The 23,146-nt window shown below is 45.1% G+C and overlaps 1 protein-coding gene across 3 annotated transcripts in view; it reads right to left on the bottom strand.

Moving 5' to 3' along the window:
* Window positions 1–7,093: 7,093 nt before the first annotated feature.
* Window positions 7,094–23,146, bottom strand: part of ILDR2 (immunoglobulin like domain containing receptor 2) — a 58,998-nt gene continuing 42,945 nt past the window's right edge. For all 3 annotated transcript variants that reach the window (XM_029230737.1, XM_029230735.1, XM_029230736.1), the window contains 4 exons: window positions 18,382–18,495; window positions 13,807–14,023; window positions 12,004–12,676; window positions 7,094–10,727 (listed from right to left, as the gene is read on the bottom strand). In XM_029230737.1, the coding sequence (XP_029086570.1) occupies window positions 10,692–10,727; window positions 12,004–12,676; window positions 13,807–14,023; window positions 18,382–18,495 (1,040 nt within the window). In that variant the 3' untranslated portion in view covers window positions 7,094–10,691. The remainder of the gene's footprint in view (window positions 10,728–12,003; window positions 12,677–13,806; window positions 14,024–18,381; window positions 18,496–23,146) is intronic.

The raw sequence follows: 23,146 nt of genomic DNA, 5'->3' as shown, positions 1-23,146 counted from the left end.
AAGTAGAAGGTGAATTATTAGGGGACAACACTGGAGGTGGGAGAGAAGAAAGGGGGATATTAGACTAACCCAGGAAAGAGATGAAAAGTCTTAACTAAGGCAGTGACGCAGAGACAGATTTCTCAACTTAGAATGAGCAGAGTGTACCCAAGGAGATACACCCGTGTGTGGAAGGCTCTGGTGAGAATTTTCACTGAATTGCAAAGAAAACAGCCCCCTAATGCCCTGGATAGGGATATTACACCTGAGGGGTGTTCAAGGCTCCATGACTGTAGGAGAAGAATATTTCATCATGCAGTAGTGGATGCCCATTGTTATGGTATTCTGTCTGCCCAGCATCCCTTTTCCTACTTCTATTCATAACACATCCCTCCCTCCTTTGGAGAAATGTTCTTATCCCACTATCCAGTCCATCACTGAGTGTCATCCTTCTAGTCATAAACGGACTTGCCATCTCTCTGGCCACAAGGATGAGCTCAAAGATGGGCACATGACTCAGTATGGGTCAGTCACAGCCTTTCCCCAAGATCGTTCCCACGGGTAAGACCCTTCACCTAACTGGGGCCATGTGAGCTGGAAAATTGTGACTCTTGGACTGCTAGTGACTATATTCCTGCCTTGTAGAGAAGGTCTGTCCTCAATGGGAGAAAAATGTAGATATAAAAAGACAAACAGATGTGAGTCATAGACAGGGAGAGAATCTGAATGCATCACAACCTAGATTTTCCCTCAGTTCCTACAGCTCTTCTTCCATCCCATGATCTATCCCAGGATCTTTCTGATACACAGCGTCCATCTCTTCCTTTTTTTTCTTAAGCTAGCCTGAGCTGGGCTTCTGTCATTTGCAACCAAAAGATTTTTGACTAATACTGCTGCAAAAAGAAAGCAACTTCAGCTGGAACTTCAGTGGCTGTCTCTCTAGCATGAAGGAGTAAGAAAAGCCAGTTGCCTGAACCACTGCAGCAACACCAAGAGGCTATGGGAGAGAGGGGATGGTACTAATGTCCATTATAAATGAATTCCATTCAGCTGAGCAAAGGGCTTTTATAAGAACAGTGCTAAAAAGAAGTTGGCATGAGCTATGGCCGCTGAGCCTGCGGGTCCGGAGCCTGTGCTCCACAACGGGAGAGGCCACAACAGTGAGAGGCCCGCGTACCGCAAAAAAAAAAAAAAAAAAAAAAAAAGAAGTTGGCATCTCTCTCTCTCTGGCTTTGCTCTATTGGAGACTGAATATCTCAGGAAAAAACAAAACAAGCCAAGAATACATTGGTGCTGGGCTGCAGCACAAGACGTGTAAACAAAATATAAGAAAACATCTCTTGGGAGCAAGGATTGTTTTTTATATAAAGTGTTTTAATGTAAGAGACTATGGAATCTTCTCTGCTTGTTTTTTTAGAGACAGAGCAAAAGAGTGAGAGCGAGAATAGGAGAGAGAGAGAGAAAGAGAGAGAGAGATTGATTCATTTTTTTACAGTCAAAGGCCAGGGAATGGACGGTTTAAATCCTTTGGTTGCACAGTTCAGTGACATAAGTTTTGCTTGTTAATAAGAAACTGACTTCACTGTAATTCTGTAGCATCTGAGTCTGAGCTGACTTCAGTACTTATATCTCAATGGTGTTAAAAAAGAACACATTAAAATAGCTTTAAATCAAGGGAGGAATGTGCTTCATTTCCACTTCGTACCAAGCAAGAAACATGAGGTTTTCCCCAAGTGGTACCCACAGAAGTTTACCCTGAAACTATAACATGGAAAGATCTAAACTTGCAAAACATACAGAAGGACTCATCACTTCCAAATAAAGAACTCCTAATGCACTTAATTTGATTTTCCATAAGTGAATTCATACACAACTTTTTAAGGATACAACTCTTAGACACTGAGGCACACTTCAATACCTTGAGTCCTGGAAAGTTAGCACTAGAGGCGTTCCTTTTTATGTGTGCCACTAGATGGCGTGTCAGGCAAACTCACTCCCCTTCTCTGAGCAACTTGCTAGCTACCTCTACACCTCCTGCCATATTTGGTGAGTCATTTCAGGCCACCTGATGAGCATGCAGGAAATGCTTAATACTAATTCAGCAGAAATGTAACTTTCACCTAAATGGTGTGATGAGTATTATTAGGATGTCTCTACCAAGATTTTTTTCAGAGACTGACTGAAATCAGCCTACTTCTTTATTTCTTGAATGGAATGTATATAAAAATATGACTTTTACATTAAGCAAACAGAAATCAGTAGGGTTAAAATGTAAAATAGTTGATTTTTCCCCACAACTACCTAATTCTAATCCATACTATGGGTCTACTCCTTCCTTGCTTCTTGAATGAAATCTAGATCCATAATTTCTTTGGTTACTCTTGAATAATACATGGCATTCTGTTCACTTTTAACTCGCCCAAATAGTCTTACTCCCATAATTAAAATAATAATTCTTTTATAATGATCAAACCGGACAATTTGTAAAGTTAAAGCTTCTGGCTCTCCCCTATTGTAGGCTCATTTTACTCTAGAAGCTTGCATTAGAGAGAAATGCATGTACCTTCTAGATTTTCCCCACTAAGCACTTCCACTGCTTCTTCCCTCAATCACTTCTTCTTGGACCCCCCAGGGTTGCTGTGTATATGTATGTAGATGTGGAGTTATTATGGAGAGAATGAGGACAGGTAAGGAGCAAGAAAGGTCTTTCTTGACTGGCATCAATAAAATATGACATTTTACCAAACATGAATTCACAATCAAAAACTACAAAACATATAAGGAAACAAGAAACCATGAGTGAGAGTTAGCAGAAGTAACAAACTTCAAAATTAGACCCACAAAGACTGCAGATATTAGAATTATTGGGTATAAAGTATAAAATTAGTACATTTAATACATTCAAAGAAATAACAGGGAATTGTATACAACAGTAAGGAACAAAATACTATCATCAATGACTGTGCAGATTTGAAAAAGAATTAAATTGAATTTTTATAAATGAAAAATTTATAAAAATTTATTAATTGAAATTAAAACTCAAAGGAAGGAGATTAGGGGAAACTAAAGAGAAAAGTCGTGAAGTGGAAGATAAACTTGAAGGAATTACCCAGAAGAGACCACAGAAAGATAGAGATGAAAAATACAAAAGATAGATTTAAGCAATATGTAGAATAGAATGAAAAGGTCTAACATACATTCAATTGGAATTCTCAAAAGAGAGTTTAAAGAGGAGAAGAAATATTTATGACATGTTAATAGCTGAGAGTTTTCCATAATTAATGAAAAATCCATGGATTCAGGTAGCACAACAAATCCCAATGTGAATAAGTAAAAAGAAATCCACAACTGGTCACATGTTGATTAAGCAAACACACACACACACACACACACACACACACACACACACTAGAAAAAAGAAGAAAATCTTAAAAATAGCCAGAGATACAAGACAGATTGCTTGCAAAGGAAGGATAATTAGATTGGTAACTGGCTTCTCAAAAGCAACAACAAAAGCAGAAGGGAGTGGAATAATATCTTCAGTGTGCCAAGAGAAAATAACTATTGATTTAAAATTGTATACTCAGTAAAATTATCTTTCAAGAACAAGAATGAAGTAAAGATTTTGTCTGAAGCAAATACAAACTGACAGAGTATCCTACCAACAGACCATCACTAAAGAAAACTTCCTTCGGATAGAATGCAGACGTTTTCAAAAGCAGATCTGAAATGCAGGAGGAAAAGATGTGTAGAAAAAACATGTAGGTGATTCTAAACGAACACTTTATAAGTCAAACACCGTATTTTATAAAAGCTGAAAAGCAAGATAGAATTAAAGCAATGGATAACATCACAGAAAGTTCAGAGGAGGTCATTAGAGTTAAACTGTTTCAGTGTCTAACTTTAAATTAAATCTACATGTGAACATTTTAAAGTTAACCATTAAAAGAAGAAAACTGAGTCCAGATGCTTCAAGCAAGGACAAATTTTCCATTCAACCAGAGCCCTAAAGTCTGGAAGTCCCTTGAGAGGGCCTGGCCAAGAAGAGAGGATTAATTGTTCTCTGGGGGTACTTATCACTTCCTTTGCTAACAAAAGTTTTAAGTTGCCTTCTCTAAATTATGATGCTGTGGAATTTTTCAAATCTCTTCAGAACTTAAAATGTCTTCCCACAAATAGTTTCCTTCCTCCCTTCCCCAAGTGCCATTTCTAGCAGGCAAATGCTTGGACCCTTCTTGAAAATGAGCTAAGAACCATCCCATTCGTCCAATCATCTTTCCCACTCCTCAACTCCTGAGTGTCAGACAGTCTGTGGAGAGTGGTGAGAGTGGCCACAGAATGCATCCGGGCTGTGGCTTATTAAAATCTATAAAAACATACATTACACTCTGTCAGTACTTGCCTCTAGTCCCACAGTATTCATTCCCCATTACAGTGCTTAAAACAACCTGAGGAGGTCACGTATTGTATGATTTTTCTTCCCCTGCTGAGGTCATTTAATGTCAGATCATGATTAAGCATCGTTGTGCTATATCATGAGTTCTTCATAACCAATGTAGGTGAAAATGCTTTATTTAGTTTAAACGTTACAAATTCACTTTGTATGTTTGACACTGAAGAAAAGTCATGGGCGACAGTGATACAAATATTTCGGTTTTGATGCCACAAAAGTAACTGGGCAGGTGACTCTCATGAAGGAGCTTTCTGACCTTTCTTCGTCCTGTTGTTCCTTCTACTCCCTTTTCCTTTTTCCCACAAGGAAAATTCTCATTGGATAGTGCCCAATACCTTTGTTAATAGAGTGGCTTTTCTGAAAGCCAAGGTAAGAGGCAAGTTTGTATCTCTTCTAGCCTCCCCAGAAGAAATGAGCCAGACGACATGGAACTGTATCCAGCCTCACCAAGAAATCCTAACGTAACTATTAACTAAACTGCTGTATTGGCTACCTCTATATCTGGCCCCTGTTAGTTCTACCTTAAATCCCCAAATGCAGTGAAGATGACAGTTCATTCCAGGCAGGTCACCCCCAGGCCCCGGAATTCTGAGTCTAGATGAATTTGTAGTTTGGCTCAGAAGTTCCTCTTCAGGAAGGACTCTAAAATCTGAAGCACATTTTGATCAAAGCCTTTTCCCCTCCAGCATGGCTAATGAAAATGAAAGTCTCCTTGAGTAGAGCTGACTCCCTCTTCGAGCAGTATTTGAGGACCAGTGCTTAGGAGGATGAAGCAGCCACAGTGCCTGTCTCCATAGCTTCACCCTGGTGATGCTGCCATGAGTGAGCATTGCATCCAGGACTCTTCTCCCCAGATGCTGGGCTGATTCCACTCCATGGGTGTTATAGGAATTGGAAAGAACCCTTGACAGATGGTCAGAAGGCCCGGCTCTATGATTTTAAAACTTACTTGACTATAGGCAAATGACTTAGCCTTTTTCAGCCTCAGTGTTACATTGTCTGATGGGACCACCACGTCCACCCTGCCTCTACCACAGGGGTCACTGTGAGGGTCAAATGCGATAATGTATGTGAAAGTGGTCTGTAAACAGCGCTATATCAGAAAAATAATACAAACTTTATTCTTACTACCCTCAGGCAGTGCTAAAGTTCAGGCTGCTTCTTAAAGCAGCTCCACGCTATCCTTGCTTGTCTCTGTTGTTAAAAGCCCCTTACTTGGAGCTTCACGGAGCGGCTTCCCAGGCGAAGAGAGGAAGGATACTGGCGGGAAAAAACCAGGCACTTTTTTCTTTAAGTACCTGGCCCCTATTTCGGTGAATCTGGATCTGTACATCTTATAAATCAATTTCAAACCCCTGTAAGATTGTGGCAGCATTTAAATCTGATGTTGGAAGGATATATAACGTAGATTCTTGCCCATCCCACTTCGGGTCTAAAGGCGGAGGTAGGTGTTGACCAGCCAGGCTGAAGATTTGAATGCTTCAAAAAGTGATTTATTTTTGCCAGTTCCCCAATGGTCTCTTTTCTTTCTATTCATGATCTAAGTTTTGCTCAGAATGACATCAAGGGAATGAGAAAACTACCTGTAATTCTTGTTCTCAGATCTGAGATTGTCACAACAGGATCTCTATTCTAGGACTGGGAACAACTGGAACAGCCTTCTGGGGCGTGTTCCTAGCCCTCCTTTCTCTCTGCCTCACACTGTTCTCCTACCCCTGGACACTGGCGAGCCAGTCACCACCATCGTAGCCAGATTGCTGGGGGGTTCGCTACTGCCAGCCCCAAGGGAGAACGAGCGACCTCACCAGGACATTTGAAGAAAAAATTTCGAAGCCTGAGGAAGCCTCACGACCAAGTGTTTTGGGGCACATGATGAGGTATGATCTAGTGTAAGATTTCACAAATACAGGTGATCACAGGACTCTCCTGAAATACGTGTTAAAAGTACAAATCCGGGCTTCCCTGGTGGCGCAGTGGTTGAGAGTCCGCCTGCTGATGCAGGGGTCACGGGTTCGTGCCCTGGTCCGGGAAGATCCCACATGCCGTGGAGCGGCTAGGCCCGTGAGCCATGGCCCCTGAGCCTGCACGTCCGGAGCCTGTGCTCCGCAATGGGAGAGGCCACAGCAGTGGGAGGCCTGCGTACCGCAAAAAAAAAGAAAAAAAAAAGTACAAATCCTAGCCCCAGACCCACCCCGTCAATCTCCCAGGCAGGGCCCAACAATACATTTTCAACAGCAATCAAGTAATTCATATGGTTAGGCAATCTGGGGAAACACTGATCCAACAGAAAAGACCCAATTAGGGTTTTGACTTCACTAACGGCAGCGATGGCTTATTTCTCCATCTATAAAGAAAAGAGGGGGTGAGTTACAACACTATCTGTGACCTTAGCCTCTCTCAAAGGCTGCCTAAGGTCTCATCAGATTACCTATAGGAAGTCTTTCAGACTACTTAGAAATATTTACAGATGTGGCTAGGTCTTTTCAGCGTGGAGAGCTGTGGGCTAGAGTGGCAGCCACTTCTCATGCCCAGTTTGCACAGTCCCGTGCCAGGTGCAGAGAATGGAGATGAGGCCGATCATCTCTGCAAGACATTCTCTGCATTAGTGGAGGTGGACAGCAACACTCATGGCTGCAGAACTGAACCCCTGGAGAGCTCCCCCATGAGCACTAGGTCCAACGAATGTCCCCAGCTTCCTCATAAGTCTCTGCATGGCCTAGAGAAGTTCATCTACCTGCCACCTGCATCCATGCCCCCTCATCCAACACGTCCCTGACTCAGCTGTGACTCACAGGCAAACACTCTCATGCGTCATCCCACTGGGGCCTCTGCTTTTCAACCCTCCCCACCCTAACTCACCTCTTTCAGCTCAGACCTTTTAATATTGGCTTTTCAGATCACTGAGCATATCTTTAAATAGTATGGATGGACAAACACACACAACACCAATATCAAAATATACCCATTTAAATTAAAAACCTTTAATTCTCTGGGTTTGTTGTAATTTATCCATAGCAATATTTCATATTATATGCATAAAATCTCCCAGTTCTTTCTTGGGCATGTCTTATTCCCCCTATTCAATGGCAGGGTCCCCATGGACGGAGACCAAGTCTTACACAAGTCTTATATTGTACCCCCAATAACACCTAGGAAGGAAGCTCACATGTATAAGCACTTCCTATGTAGGACAGACTATTTAGGGGAGAATAAACAGAAGGATGTGTCGAGAAAAGCTGGGGTGCCGAGGATGGCCAGTTTGCCTTTACTTGTCCAGTCAACCTTATCTCCTGTCCACATACCCAGAAATGACTGTTTTCTCTCTCGACTGGAGGCCTGGAGGTCCGAGTGATTTATGCAGCCCTTCAGAGGACAACCTGGTCCCATCTCCCCAGGTTATTTCAGTAACCTGTTATCATCTTTGTATTTTTTATTGTCTGTCTGTAGTTCTGTTGTTTGGGGACTGCAGGTTTCCAATTTTAATAATTCTTTCCCATGGCTCCCTTCAATGTTCACCAAAATGATACATGCCCCTGACTAATAAAAGCAGTATTTTTGGTCTCTGCGGCTGGTGCTATGGGGCTCTTTGGTGGTGAATAGCCTGACACAGTGCTCAGTATAATGAGATAGTAGCTACCGCAGCTACCCAAGATTCTCTAAAATTGCCTGAGCAAGTTGAAATCCAAAGCTGGTGACTAAGAAATGATGTTTTAATCATCTTTTCCATCGGAATCGGGGCCCAAAAAGACAGACTAGAGCTAAAGCTTTCAGAGGCCAGGGACACCAGCAAGTCTAAAACTCAGCACCAGGGTTATGGCTTGTGTCTTCCAGCCCTTGGAAGTGCCAGCACTGGGCTGAACTGTTCTGGTTCCACTCACACAGGCCAAGGCCACTGTGAAGTCCTTTGGCAGGCCAGTTCTCCCCCAGGCAATGATAACAACTCATCCTTCTGACCCTCACCTAGCCACTTCTTTATTTCCTTGCACACATAGGACTGGTTTGGAAATGCCATGAATTAAATGGATACCAGAGGAATGGTACTCTGAGAAAAGGGCCTAGCTCCAGTCAGACAGTTCTGGAGAGACCAAGGAGATGCTGAAGAAGAAGCCTTTTTCAGAGGTTGTCCATGGATCCATAGATAGAGGATGGACCGCTGCCGGGAGCAGAGGGATAGCGCCAAGCATCATCGTCCTCCAGTGATTTGACCCAACCATGTATCCCACCATAAAAGTGTGGGACGAAAAGCTTTGACAAAGGTCTGTCAAAGAAAGTGGAGACTGAGAGATACCTAAGGTTAGTTGGAGTCAGGGTTTTAGGGCTAAACATTCAGACAAGAAGAAAAAGCCAGGTTTTCCTTGAAGAGAAATGAACATTTAAAGAGTGCACCAACTTCTCATGCCTTGAGTAGGAATCAGCAATTTGGGCTGGGCTCAGGTAGGCAGTTCTTCTGTTGGTCTTGGCTGGGCTTCCTCATGTGTTTGCAATCAGTTGAGAGTTGATAGGCTGCCAGTTAGGGTGATGGGGGTAACTGGGCCCCTTTCTCTCATCATGTGGCACACTAGCCCAGGCTCATTCACCTGGTAGTGGCTACAAGTTTCCCGAGAGCAGCAAGAGAGGACAAGCCCCATGCACAAGAACTTGTCAAGTCTCTGCTTGTGTCACATCTGTTATTGGGCCACTGGCCAAATCAAATCACATGGACAGTCCCAGATTCAAGGGGTTGAGAAACACACTGCACCTCTTGATGAGAAGGGAAGAGTGGCCATTTTTCACAATCTGTACAAATTACAAAATCCAGAGAGATCTAGCTTTGGGATTTAGGCAAAATCTATCATTTAGGCAAGGGTGGGAGTAGGAAGTGTTCCTTCCTGAGAAAGGAAGGATAATATCTCTCATCTCCCAAGAGCATCTAGAGTGGCAGCCTGGTGAGGCCCAGGGATGCCTGTCCCACACTCAGGTATCCTGGAATGACGAAGCTGGGATGGCAGGAACAACTCATGGTAAACAAAGTATAAAACACACAGAAGATCCAGGGGGAGTCTGTGGGGGAAATGGCCCATATTCAAATTATAATGAGACAATATATTCTTTTCTTCTTAGATTCCTTCTCATTCTTCTCTATTTTGCATTACTGTCTTCTCCTCTTTTTCTCCCTCTTCTCTTTCATGTGTATACTTTATTTTTTTATTTTTTATTATTTTTTTGGTGGTACGCAGGCCTCTCACTGTTGTGGCCTCTTCCGTTGTGGAGCACAGGCTCCGGACGCGTAGGCTCAGCGGCCATGGCTCACGGGCCCAGCCGCTCCGCGGCATGTGGGATCTTCCCGGACCGGGGCAGGAACCCGTGTCCCCTTCATCGGCAGGCGGACTCTCAACCACTGCGCCACCAGGGAAGCCCTCATGTGTATATTTTAATCATTTATCAAAAGGCACCTGATGACAATCTAATCAGAGTGCAGAGGGAGGCAGGGCTCTGTGTGTGGCACCAAAACCTGTGGAGAGTCCAGGAGAGGAGAGGACAGGCAGAGCCCTTGATGTCCAAGACTCAGACGTTGCTGTGCCAAAAGAGAAAAAGCAGTTTATGTTCTCAGGATGGAAGAAGAAGTACCACTTCGACAGCTCTTGCTTTGTTCCAGCCACTCAAGAACTGTCATTCAGAAGAGTACACTGAAGCCATTTCTGTGATTGTCCCACAGGTCACTGTCACTGAGTTCACCACGGGCCTGATTTCAGTGTAACAACAGTCATTGACTAGTGACTGGGAGGTAATGGGGCTAAAAGGTATATTTTGTCTGAAGCTATCTTCCGCTGTCAGTGAATTCCTTCTAATAGTAGTAATCAATTCTGTCTCTAAGCACAGCACAGGAGGTATAGAAAAGCAGACTGTAGGCATAGGCATTATCTGGAAGTTAGCAGTCCAGAGCTAACTCCCTTTTAGAATTAGAAAAGGAATCCTGGTTTGGCTAAGGAAGGAGATTGGGCAGGATGAACTCTGTGGGTGAGAAACTCCATGTGTGGGAATGTGCTCACACGTAGTTGTTTTCTTGATAAGTTTCTCAGACTAGTTAGATGGGCACTGAGGTTTGCAATCAGCCTCCCTGAAAGGCTGCCCCCCATCCCCTGCCAAAGCAAAGATCAGCAAATCTTCCAAGGTGGTGGCCAGAGAAGGTCCCGGGCCTGCTGCTTCTTGGATTTGTGTCTTGTTCCCGTTTTCTGCTTCTGATTTCTAGTCATCCAGAGAGTTGTCTTGAAAACAAACATCAGACCACAAGGGACATCCTGGTTGGAAAGTCACTCTGGGGGAAGAGCAGGAAGAACCTGATTAAAGAAACCCAACCCAACACAACAGATGGTTCCCTGGGCAGAGTCCACACCTGTTCAGAGCCTGGCACACCCTGACTTTTAGGGCATTTCATTAGGCTTGTGACTGCTGTCCCTGAGCCTTAACTGGTGCTGAAGCCAACAAACATCTCATGAAACTTAGTCCCACGGCCACAGAATAACTTCTCACCCCTTTAAGGATAACTGCAATGTTTACTGTTCCACAACAGGGAGTGCAGATGGTATACCATAAACCTGATATCACCTGAAAGTTCCTTCCCTACTCACAGTACTTTGGTCATCACAGTTTTTGTTTTGGAGGGGTTAATAATCATGCCAGAACCTTTTTCTGTTCATGTTCTCTCCCCACACTACACACTAAAGAAAATGTGCAGCTTGGAATCATGAAAAACAAAATGGCGGGAGAGGCGGGGTAACTGAGGAGGGGGCAGAAGCATCCAGGCTTGGACAGTGGCCTCTGGAGTACAAAGGCACCTTGGGAACCCACATCTGTGATTGTCCCCCAACAACCTCTGAGGTCACATTTGGGGGCTGAGGGATGGAACGAGCTGCTCTTGGTGTTTAGAAAGAAAACAAAGTCTAAATAAGGCCACTTACAGAAGAGACAATTAGCTGGGCAGGGACTGAAAGACTTCCTTCACATATACTGGGCATAGGGTAGTTTACACTCAATAAAACATCAAAGGAAAAAAAGTGAGCTGTCCTTCATGAACACTGATGGCTACTAACCTCGGGAATGTGGACTCTTTGGGGCATTTGATGCAAGTTACAAACCCTCACCCTAAAAGGGATAAGGGATGGAGAGGAAGGCACATATAAGCATGCATAGAGCATAGATAGTCTGCACGCAGACCTCAGAAGCCCACCTAAAGGCCTGTGGTAGTAATGACCCCTCGAAACCCTGATGTTAAATGCTTCTTAAAGCTCGTCATTAATGCTCTCGAATACTCTACACCTACGCACCTGCTACTTCTGCCTTTTTTCAATGCTCCAGGGGTCAACACTCACTTACTTCACCTGGTCCTGGATAAAGGGAAGTGGGGGAGAAACCAGCCTGACACCTGCGTTCCCCAAGCAGGAGGCCTCGCTCCCTCCACCTGGGCCCCACTCGGCGTCTGGGGCAGGGCCCTCCTTCTCAGCTCTCCCGCCTCCCCAGCCCCGCGGCTCCTGGACAGCGATAGTGCACGCTGGCTCCCCGCCCAGACCCCGTGGAGGCTGCCTGGGCCTCACCGTCTTCTTGGCGGGTTCCTTCTTCCTCCTCTTCTCCGAGTTGCTGTGGTAGGGCAGGTCACGGCCGCGGTAGGACGGGCCCCGGCTGAGCTCGCGCTCGCTGTAGGGAGGCAGCGCGTCGTCGGGCGCGTCCTCCTCTTCGCCCTGCGGCGTTCCCTCCTTGTAGGTGGACGGCGGCGACCAGGCGTAGTAGGAGGCGCTGCGCGGGCCGAGCTGCGCGCTCAGCTTGGACGGTGTCTCGAGGCTGCCGCCGCGGCTGGCGCCCTCAGGCAGCGCCTGCCGCTCCACCCCGGCGCCCCGGAACGAGTGGTCGTACTTGGGGGCGGCGCCCGGCGTGCGGCTTACCAGGCGGGGCAGGTGTGCGTCGTCGGGCGGCCGCCGGCGCGGGGGGCTGTAGGACCAGCCGCGGTCCGCGTCGGTCAGGGGCTCCCGGCTGCGGCTCCGCTGTCCGTAGTACTCTTCCAGCGAGCCGTCCTGGTAGAAGCCCCCGTGCGCCCGCGCCTCTGAGCGCTCGAAGCGGCTCCCGCCCCGGGCCTCGTGGTTGTTGCCGTCCGCCCTGCGGGACCGCGGGCCGTAGGAGTCAGCGAAGGCCGCCAGCTCGTCCATGGAGACGGCCGGTATCCCGGTGGCGAAGTTCTTCCGCGACAGCATCTCGGATTTGGAGCGCTGCTGGCTGCGGGCAGAGGAGGCGCTGGTCAGTCCAGGTAAGCCGTGCGCGAGGCAGGGAGCTTGAGCGGGGATCTAAGGGCCCCTGTCGTGTCTGGGGCCTCTGTCAGGAGACCGAGGACCGAACCACGGCTCCGCTCCTGGCTGGATGAATCACCTCGGGCATCTCTCACGCCTCAGAATCAACAAACAACAAGCTCAAGGCGGCCATGCCCATCTCGAGTGTTAGTGTTAAGGATCAAGATGGGGTTGTGTGGATAAAAATACTTCGTGATCTACACGGTACTGAAACACACGTTGGGCCTTCTTTCGGCCATTACGATGTGACCTCTAGTTGACAGCCTCCTGACTCACTCCTCACACCCTCAAAGCCAGCGTGGGTGATGTGGGCCTGCAGTACACACAGCAGTGGCCCACGGAGTCCCTGTAATATTTGGTGACAAACAGAGGCCTTTTCCTTCCTCAGAGCCGAGGGCAAGTTACCTCTTGGGGTGGCAGGCAAGAGGGAGCCTGCAGTTGGTACTTTGAGAGAAAAGCAATAGTATCTACTGCCCCTCCAGATACAGGTTAGGTGAGTGGAGAAGGTGCTGTCCGGTGGGCGCTGGCTACACAAAACTGGACAGACAACTTGGCCGCCCCACATTCATTGGCCATGTGACGCAGGGTAAGTTCCTTAGCATTTGTAAGTTTCAGTTTCCCCAACCTAAAATGGGGACATTAATAGTACCTCCCTTTTAGAATTAGGAGACTCAAATGCAACAGTACAACACGTTTGGCACTTGACCTTTCACAAAACAAATGATCAAAAATGATGGAGGTGATGGGTGGGGTTTTTTAGAGGTTATAGGATAAAACATGAGAAGAGCAGAGAAATGTTAACAAGGTTCATTAAGGGGTCTAGAGTACCCTCTTCAAAGAGCCTTGAGTGATTACTTCTGCTCATGGTGTCCCAAGTGTTCCCTTGCTTAATAAATGTGGGAAAGGGACGTTCAACAGCCCACAGAGAGACGTGGCAGAATAACCTAGAAGGGCAGACAGAGATGCTGCTGGATCACAGCAGCCTCACATGCACCCTGCCTCCCAGCTCCTGCCCCCTCACGCCCAGCACCAGCGCTGCCCTGCCACAGCCATCTTCACCTGTGCCTGAAGCTCTCCAGATCCTCTTTGTTATACTCCATGGCCGAGGGCCCCCGGCTTGTCCCGCTGCTGCCTCGCATGACACCTGACCAGTAGTCAGGATTGCTTTCCAAGTCCCCAGACACAGGGAACTGTTTGCTTCGCATCTGATGGTAAGACTGGCGGAAACTGCTGTCTTCCTCATGCAGGGAGCTGAGTTCCGAGATGGTGTTGTTATCTGCAGGGACAAAAACCAGGCATGACAGAGCTTCCTACCCATAGAACAGAATGGGAACTCGGTTAACGGCTGAGACTAGAGGCTTTGGGAAACTCCCACCCGAGGGCCTCAATCCTGTCCAGGGTGGGTTGTAGACCTGAGCTAGTGGTATTTGTATTCTTAGCTCAGCAGGAACTGGCTCCAGCTGGAAGCCCACTTGCCTACAGAGAGGGAGGCTTCCTACATGCTCTGTTCTTGGAATAGGAAAACAATTGTTATTGTTCCACCTAAGGCAGGCTTCCCAGAACTTGGGCTCTCTACAGCTGGTCTCCTCCTAGTACATCAGCATCCTTGCTCAAATATTTTTCTTCTTGTTGTTTAATTCAGTGATGAGCCATGATGATCCCAGGCATGAGGCAAAAGGGGCAAAAAGAGAGAGAAGCCACAGACCACAGGATCTTCCCTACTGTTGGCTGAGTCCCAAGGTGGGGCCTTCAGAGTCAGTGCTACACCTCCGCTTTAGAGGCACCCCATTCCAGCTTCCTGCAGTTGTGCCCCTCCCCACAGAGCGAGGAGTCCACAGGGCCAAGGGGGTGTACACACCTAGTGGCCATCCACCCCCCCCCTCTGGATGTTCATCCAGGAACCTGGACTATCTTCTCCAAACAATACCAAGTCCATTTCCAGGGCCTGAGTAGGCCTCTTCCACTCCCCAAAGAGTATGGGGCCATGGGTGGCCAGGACAGCTGTTTGGAGGTGCGGGAAGAAAAGGGGAAGGTTGGGCTGCACTTAGGGCTTCTGGGCCTCCGCTTATACTCTGGTCCTAGCCCAAAAATGTAAAGAGGGAGGGGATGGTCACAGCCTGCTCATTTCCTAGGGTGGCCTAAGTAGCTTTTCACAAAAGCACTTGTGAATAAGGACCAGAGTCACGGTCTGGAAAGAAAAAAAAAGAAAAAAGAAACTATTTATTTATAAAACTTTGAAATGGGTTGAATTTCACATTACTTAAAAAATAAATCTAGCGAATCTATTTGTAATGTAACTGAATCCATTCGTTTTCCAAAAATCCTTTGAACTTCAAACTGTTATCAAAATCAACATTTATAAGGTGTAGGGCCCCGGCTGCTGAGCAAGAGGTAAACCGAGATCAGATGTGGGAAGCACAAATGTGTGTCTCAGTTTCCCCTCTTCCTCGTCTCCTCCCTATATCCCCAATGGTCCTTAGAGGAGCAGAGAATTTTTGCTGGTTCCCACCCATGAAGGGAAGGGAGGGTCTCCCCCCGCAGCATAAACACAGCCTCCTTGTCCTGTTTTACCAGGACACAAGGCTGACCAGGAACGCCGTTCAGTTTGGTCATGTGATCAGCTGGTTTTGAATTATAATCTAATTATAAGCCTTTTCTGCCCCGTAAGGAGAATGGACTAGTCCGTGCCTATATTAAAGGAAAACAACTCAGATCCTATTGATTAATCAAATCTAGAACCTTTCTTTTCTCATGATCCCAGCGAACTCCAATCTCCCGGGAACCATACAGAAGAGAGCTTTAAAATGCACCAAGTGTGCTTATTGAAAAATGACATTATTTATTCAGACCTTTCCTTAAACTTCAGGGAATAATGGACAGTTTTCACTTCTCCAGATACTCAGGGCTAGCTCTGTCTCACCATTCATATGATGGACAGTCCAGGCTGTATGCTGCTCTAAAATTTCTGCCACAGTGAACATGAACATCAACATACCCCACTTCACAGACACCTAATAATGGAACTCTAGAGCAGGATAGGCAAACTTTTTCTGTAAAGGGCCAGATAGTAAATATTGTAGGCTTTGCAAGCCATACTGTCACAACTATTCAACTCTGCCATTGCAACATGAAAGGAGTCATAAGTAATACAGAAGTGGATTGGCATGGCTGTGTTCCAAGAAAATTTACTTGCAAAAACAGGAGGTGGAACATATGTGCCCTGGGAGCCGTAGTTTGCTGATTCCAGACTGAAATATCCTAACAGCAACCCCCTATTTACAAGGGGCAGGCAAATGAGGATCACACTGGCTGGGAAATTCATGGGCCTGACCCTGAAACTCCTATTTCTTACAGAATCTATTACTCCCTTGCCGCACCTGAAACTGTGAGACTCATTTTATGATGAGATCTTCAAGAGTGTCCTATGTCCATGATCCACCCCAGGGTTTACTTTGCTCTTCAGGAATAGAACCTCTCAAACTAAAGAGAACTAGATTCCTACTTCATCTCTCTGCAGTTATGGTAACGTCAACCAGCAGGTTCAGGAGTGCTGGGCTCCAGTTCTGGCCCCGACACTGAGCTCTGGCACTGGTTACTCTCCCCCTCTGCCTCCCTTGCCTCTTCCGTAAAATGAGGGAGGTAGATTCAACAGCCTCAGTCTCTTCCAGCTCCAACATCCTAAAGTCCTATGAGTTAGAAGTCTGTGGTCTTTGACTAGAAACTGCCGCTGCAGCTATGGCACCATCCACAGTTGGCTCCGAAGTTTCTAGTTTAACAAAAAGGCACAGGACGGGAATCAGAAGAGCTGGGTTCTAGTCCTGATTCTATCACTTCAACCCTCTCGGCTTCTGTTTCCTCATCTGTCGACCCAGGCCATCCCTTGGACTCTAAGATTCCTTGGTCATTACCTTATGGCCAGCCAGCCCTTGGAGACCACTTTAATCCAGGCAGACAGAAGACATCACCTAAACTGGGATCCACCCTTTATTTTCAACCTCCGTTTTTCACTTTTTCTCTGTGTGTGTGAGATTCACAGATTTCCTCCATGGGCCCTTTCTCCTTGATCTCTATCTCTGTCTCTGTCCGCTTACAAAGATCCATGACAACACTGTTACAACTAGCTTGTCAAAGTGCAGTGACATCTGCATTCCTGACATTCCAATCTGGAGATGGTCTTTTTATAACCAGTGTGGTGGGTGGAGGCAGCAATGGATGCAACTCAGACAGGATGAAATTAGAATTGCAAACTGGGAGGAATATGTTGTCTTTAATCTGAATAAAGCTCCTCTAGTCTGGGACTGTTTCCCCAACAATGCCATCAAGTCTCTCGTGGATTCCAAGGCGAGGAGGGTTCAAAGAGAGAAACGTAGTGACCTCACTCCCAGGCCTGCCAGCACCCTCTGATAATTAGCCTGTCCGTGTCAGACCTGCCCTGTGATGCCTCTCATGACAGATGGTAATTTGGAATCCAAATCAAGAATCAGCTGTGTCAGCTGCAAAATCTCCAAGGGCTGTGGGTGAGTTAAGGGTTGGGGCCCTGACACCTACAGACTCAGTAATTAAAACGTTCTTTGGACAAGAGGGGCAGCCTCTTTGCTGGCTCCTCAGCCTCTGCTGCTGGGCATCTCACAGGAATGTAGGCCTCTTTTTTACAAGATTTCTTTCTTTTTTTTTTTTTTTTTTAAATCTTTATTGGAGTATAATTGCTTTACGATGGTGTGTTAGTTTCTGCTTTATAACAAAGTGAATCAGCTATACATATACTTATGTCCCCATATCTCTTCCCTCTTGTGTCTCCCTCCCTCCCACCCTCCCTATCCCACCCCTCTAGGTGGTCACAAAGCACCGAGCTGATCTCCCTGTGATCTCCCTGTGCTATGCGGCTGCTTCCCACTAGCTGTCTATTTTACATTTGGTAGTGTATATATGTCCATGCCACTCTCTCACTTTGTCACAGCTTACCCTTCCCCCTCTCCATATCCTCAAGTCCATTCTCTAGTAGGTCTGTGTCTTTATTCCTGTCTTACCCCTAGGTTCTTCATGACATTTTTTTTTCTTAAATTTCATATGTATGTGTTAGCATACAGTATTTGTCTTTCTCTTTCTGACTTAACTTCATTTCTTTGGCAGACTTGCTCTTTCACTTTCACTGATAACGGCAAGTCGGGCAGCTGGACTGTCGTTCAATGCTAGGGCCTTTCATGTTGGAAAAAACTGATACTCAAGCTTCCACATCCTAGGTCATTATTTTGAATATATTTTAAAGGGAGTAGGAGGGAAAGGCTGTTTTAATAAAATATTTCCAACCCCAGGATTGCACAGCCCCAGCAGTACTGACTGCCCCATGGAGAGACACAACAGGAACCAAGATGGTACCTGATTGCTCTTTTTTTTTTAAAAATTCTATTATGGTTTATTACAGGATACTGAATATAGTTCCCTGTGATTGCTCTATTTTTCATACCAGAATCCCTTTTTTCTTTCCTCTATGTACTCAAAGCTACTTTCTTTAGGGTGGTATCACCAGCACCCCTACTAGTTCTGACCCTGAAAGCTCAGGCCTGCCCACGTACGGTCACCCCCAAATCCCCTTTAGCACGATGCACAGATCACGTAAAACTAACAGATGCTCACATCTGCCTCTCATCCTTCTGGCTGGATCAAACTGAGCCAGCTCCTTCTCGACATAGTATAGGACCTTCATGGAGTCTCTCTCTTTGTCAGCTTGGATCCGGTAACCTTTGCGAACTGTTGAGAAACAGACAAGAAGGTGAGGTGAAAAAAATCAGGAGAAGGCAGCTTCCATCTATTTTACCAAGTAGAAAACATGGGTCCCACTAATAACAGCTCGTTTTGAAATCACCCAGAAATCATAACCTGTAGTTCTATATATGGAACCATACTCCAGATCCCCTTTATCAGATGGTTCCATTGGAATGGAGGATCGGCAGGTCAACAACAAAATTCTATTACAGTATATTTTTAGTCATTTGTTAACCTCTGCTTCCTACCTCCTGACCTCTTATAGCTCTACTTAAAGCTCATCTTCTCAAAGTTTGGGGGAGTACACTCACACTACAAAAAGACCACTCTCTAGACTAGGGCCGCAGATCACTCTACAGTCTGAGGTTCATACCTTCACCTGGTGGAAGCACATGTAGCTTTAAAACAGATACCCAAACGTCAGGGACCTTGACACAGGTGGCCTAAAAGCCTCTAGTTGCTTGGGAGATTGTGCAAAAATTCCATAACTAGGTAATGCATAAGAGCTAATATTAGATTATAGGCTTTATACATATTAGTACAAAATAAAATGCAAAATACATGGATTACTATTATGGTTCCATTATTATTTCTTTAGCATTTTCCTCTTAGGAAAGGGATTACCATATTTTTGACATGATTAATTCAACCTGCTGCTATGTGGTTACAGGCAGATGTTATTTTCGGGGCTTAATAAAAAACAAAACTAAAGCATGAGAGATAACACCATCTCCTACATTCCCATCACTCATATTGTCAGAGGCAAAGGCTGTTGAAGCCCCATGTCACTTATCAGTCGAGTCCAATACCAGCCCCAAGGGTGATCAGACACGGGCAGGTCCAATCTTCACAGATAAGAGAAAGAGAAAACAAGAAAGAGTGAAAGGAATGGGATGGGGACAGAACAATAAGGGTAATAGACAACACTTAATTGGGCACTGAAATGTGCTAGGTACTGTGCTAAGTGCTCTACATGGACATTGATTCCTCACAGCTACATAAGGAAGTTAACTGTTAGTAGCCACATTTCATGGTTGAGGACACTTTGGTTCAGAGAGGTTTTATAACTTGCTCAGGAATAAGTGGTAGTTCTGGGACCGGAACCATGTAGTCTGACTGAAGCCCAACCATACTGGGCATCTTGCCTCTCTGGAGTCTAGGAGCAGAGACAGTATGGAGAGATAGGAGAGGAAGACAAAAAGGAAGAGCCCAGAGTAGAAAATGCTCTTAGGTGTGCCATAGGCAGTGTCATCTGAGGCACAGTCCTACCTTACAGCCCATCAGGACTGTACAGTGGGATGGAAGCAAATGACCCACCTCCAATATTCTCTGTTCCCAGAGTAGGGCAAATACCATAAAGAAACCATACGACGGCATGCACCTCTGGAGAAAATCCTGCTTTCTGTACTCTGGTCATGTTACCCTGGCTGTGGACAGAGCCCCCCACACAAGCATGTACGTGGAAGATTAAAATATCTTCCACAGACTCTAATCACAGCCCTGGCATTGAAGACTGGGAAGACGCCCACACATCCATTTGCAGGTGCACTGGTTTTCTATATGAGAACAGGATGGGCAGTCCACATTCAGCTCCAATTGTGGAATTACTTAAAAAAAAATTAATGAATCTCAGCACACGCTTTTTAGTACACCTTCTCCCGGAGGTTAGATCCATGATCCGTATGCAGAAGCCATTATTAGCAGAAATGATTTTATTTATCAAGCTACACACTCTTCCATCTCTGCAGAGGTGTTTACATAGTACAGACAGTTCACTTAAAATGCAGTTATCCCACGGAACTGCTATGTCTGTTCTGAGGCAGTTACGTCTGATGGATGAAACACAGGGCTGGGAAATGGGGAACTGGGCATCTTGTAGGCATGCCGCTGGATTTACTGAGGGACCTCAAATAAGTGGTGACCTATCCAGGACTCAGTTTTCATGTCTGTAAGATACAGCTAATACTTTTCACCTTTTAAATAATCTCATAGCGAAAAGACAAATATATAAACCAAAAAGAAAAAGAAAAAAGAAAGGAGACAACAAAGACCAAATCAGTGGCGCACTTTGAGTTCTCTGTAATTATTAGGGGCAGCTCAGATGACACCTCATCCAAAAGGCTTTCTTTTTCTCTAGCTAGAAAAGTTCTCTCCCTTCTCTCTCTATCCCACTCCTAACTTACAAATCATTTACTTTGAACTTTCATCATGGCCCTTAATATATTCTCATTGGTTTCAAATGATTTGTATAAATGTCTAATCTTCCCAAAGATTCTTGAGGGAAAAGACTGCTTATCATTCTAGCTCAGTGTTAAAGCCCAGGATGGTGCTCTATACATAGTATGCACTTAAATGTTTGCTTGAGCTGAATCGGTGCCAGCCTGGGGCTGGGGGTAGGGTTAATGCTTTCTTTAGAAACAGTATTTTCAGTAGTTTCCCTGTCTAGATTGTAAACTTCCTGAGGTCAAGGACCAATTCTCTCTGTTTATCTCTGCATCCTGAGTGCCTAGCGTAGAACCTGACACATTGCAGACACTCAAAACACATGTGTTTGTATGAACGAATGAATGAATGAACATCAGGAATAAAAACTATATTACAAAGAATTACAAAGTAAGGCAGAAAAGGCCATGTGATGGGTTTGTTGGAGAATTTTCACCAGGAAGGGGAAGGCTTGAATGGCAGCTTGAGGGAGCAGCAAGGTTTAGGTAAGTTTTGTTGTTTTATTGATGATTATTTTTTAGTAAAGTTTATAGGCATTAGGGAAGGGTCTACTCTACCTGCAGCTGTGGCTTTATCTAGGTGTTCTTAATATGTGAAGCACCGTATGGCAAGCATTCAGTAATACTGAGATAAAGGGGGGAAGAGTATTGCTATAGGAAACAATGTACCAACTGTCCCCTGGCAATGAGAGATGGCTGCCATCCTGAGCAACAGCTGGAAACTGCTCCCTTAACTGCAACTTGGACCAGCGCTTAGATTGCTTTCTGTGTCATTATAACAAATTGCACTCCTCATTATGAGACAGATTTGATCATGTATGCATACGTTATCATGCCCCTGCAAAGTTACAGTAACTATTCACAGCCTCAAATGACAATGGCAGCCTCGCCTTTCAGTACTGGCATTGTAGAGAGACGCCACTGTACTAGATACTTTCAGCTTTGATTTCTAAGTCACACCAGCTCATGACTTCAGAAATCTTAATCCCTCTACTTTGTCAAAAAGGACAGAGGCAGAGTACTGATGTTTAGACTTTAGAGGCATCATCCGTTTGGTTTCAGTAGCTAAAAAAGCTAGGCACTTCTCCCTTTAAGAGGCGTTGGTTTTCCTTTTTTAATTGAAAGCTGTATATTCGATGGGTGGCACACTATAACTAATTCTCTCATCGTGGTAGAACCTGGCTCTGTGTCACGTATATGCTCAGGAGCACAGAAAGCCTTTCTTGATCCCTCCAAGCAGAAGAGACTTTTCCTTCTCTGAGCTGGCATCAGAGAACAGGCTTATCATATGCTCCTTTCTACTTTTCACTCACTTGATTTCCGTTCACAAGCCCCCAGAAACCACTCTGCTGGACCATAAACTCCTTGAGAGAAAATTTGTACGCATTCATTAAATTTTTCTTGATTTGAAAACAAATAGAATGGTGTCGAGCCGATTTTTATCTGTAATTTGTCTGAAGATCAGAGAACTCTCTGATGTGCGGTGATATTTTAATAAGAAATGTACTACATTATTGGCCAAAGACCAGCATTTTTTGGAAAATGACTTTTTTCCTGGTGATATTTCGGTTTAGGGTCGATGGATGATTAATTTCTCTTTTGAAGTTCAGTCTGGTCCAAGTCCTTTGGTTGGTGTGGATTTTCATACTTCAGCTCCTCTAAGTTATTAGCCTTGCCAACTTTGATTTTTACTGGAGAGGGACTATTGGGATATTCATTTTGATGCCAAACTATAATTTCAAAAATTCTTATTGTTAAAAGATTTGAGTTGATACTTCTGACCCAATTAAGGCTCAACTATTTTTCAGCTAATTTCCCCTTTAAAGCCAAATCCAATTTGTAAAACTTGCAAAAGAAGTCTGTAAGGCAGATATCCATGGATATAGCCTTGTTCTTCCTGTCCTATCTTAATAAGCTAAGGAAGGCTGTTTATGGATAATGGAACAGCTGCCAGATTCCACCCCCAGGATGACAGCAGCTCAGTTGTGGGAGAAGTGATGCTTAAAATTTGCATATTCTCTGTATACATACAGTAGGCATATATATAGACACACATCCTTATTAGTTTGAAAAATGACATTTCAGAACCCTACTTGCCTATTCAATTCTTTTGCAAGAAGGATGAGTGGAGACCAGGTAGATGTGAAAATAAAATGGATTCAAGCAAGGGAAAAGATAATTGCATTAATCAAGGTCGGAGATGATGGTGGCAATGACTAGGATAGTTGAGTAGAGATGGACCAATTCAAGGTTATTTTGAGGTCCAATCTGAAGGACTTGGTGACCAGTTGGATGAGAGAAGTGAGGGAGAGGAAGAGATAAGGATCAAGCCCCTGCTTCTGGTTTGGGCTACTAAGTAGATAACGGTGCCATCCACCGAAAATAAGAAATGTAGGAGTTGGTTTGAGGTTGAG

The sequence above is a fragment of the Monodon monoceros genome, unplaced genomic scaffold, assembly GCF_005190385.1.
Source record: "Monodon monoceros isolate NGI ecotype Baffin Bay Population unplaced genomic scaffold, NGI_Narwhal_1 Super_Scaffold_18, whole genome shotgun sequence".
Lineage (NCBI taxonomy): Eukaryota > Metazoa > Chordata > Mammalia > Artiodactyla > Monodontidae > Monodon > Monodon monoceros.
This window is presented reverse-complemented; position numbering and strand designations above follow the sequence as displayed.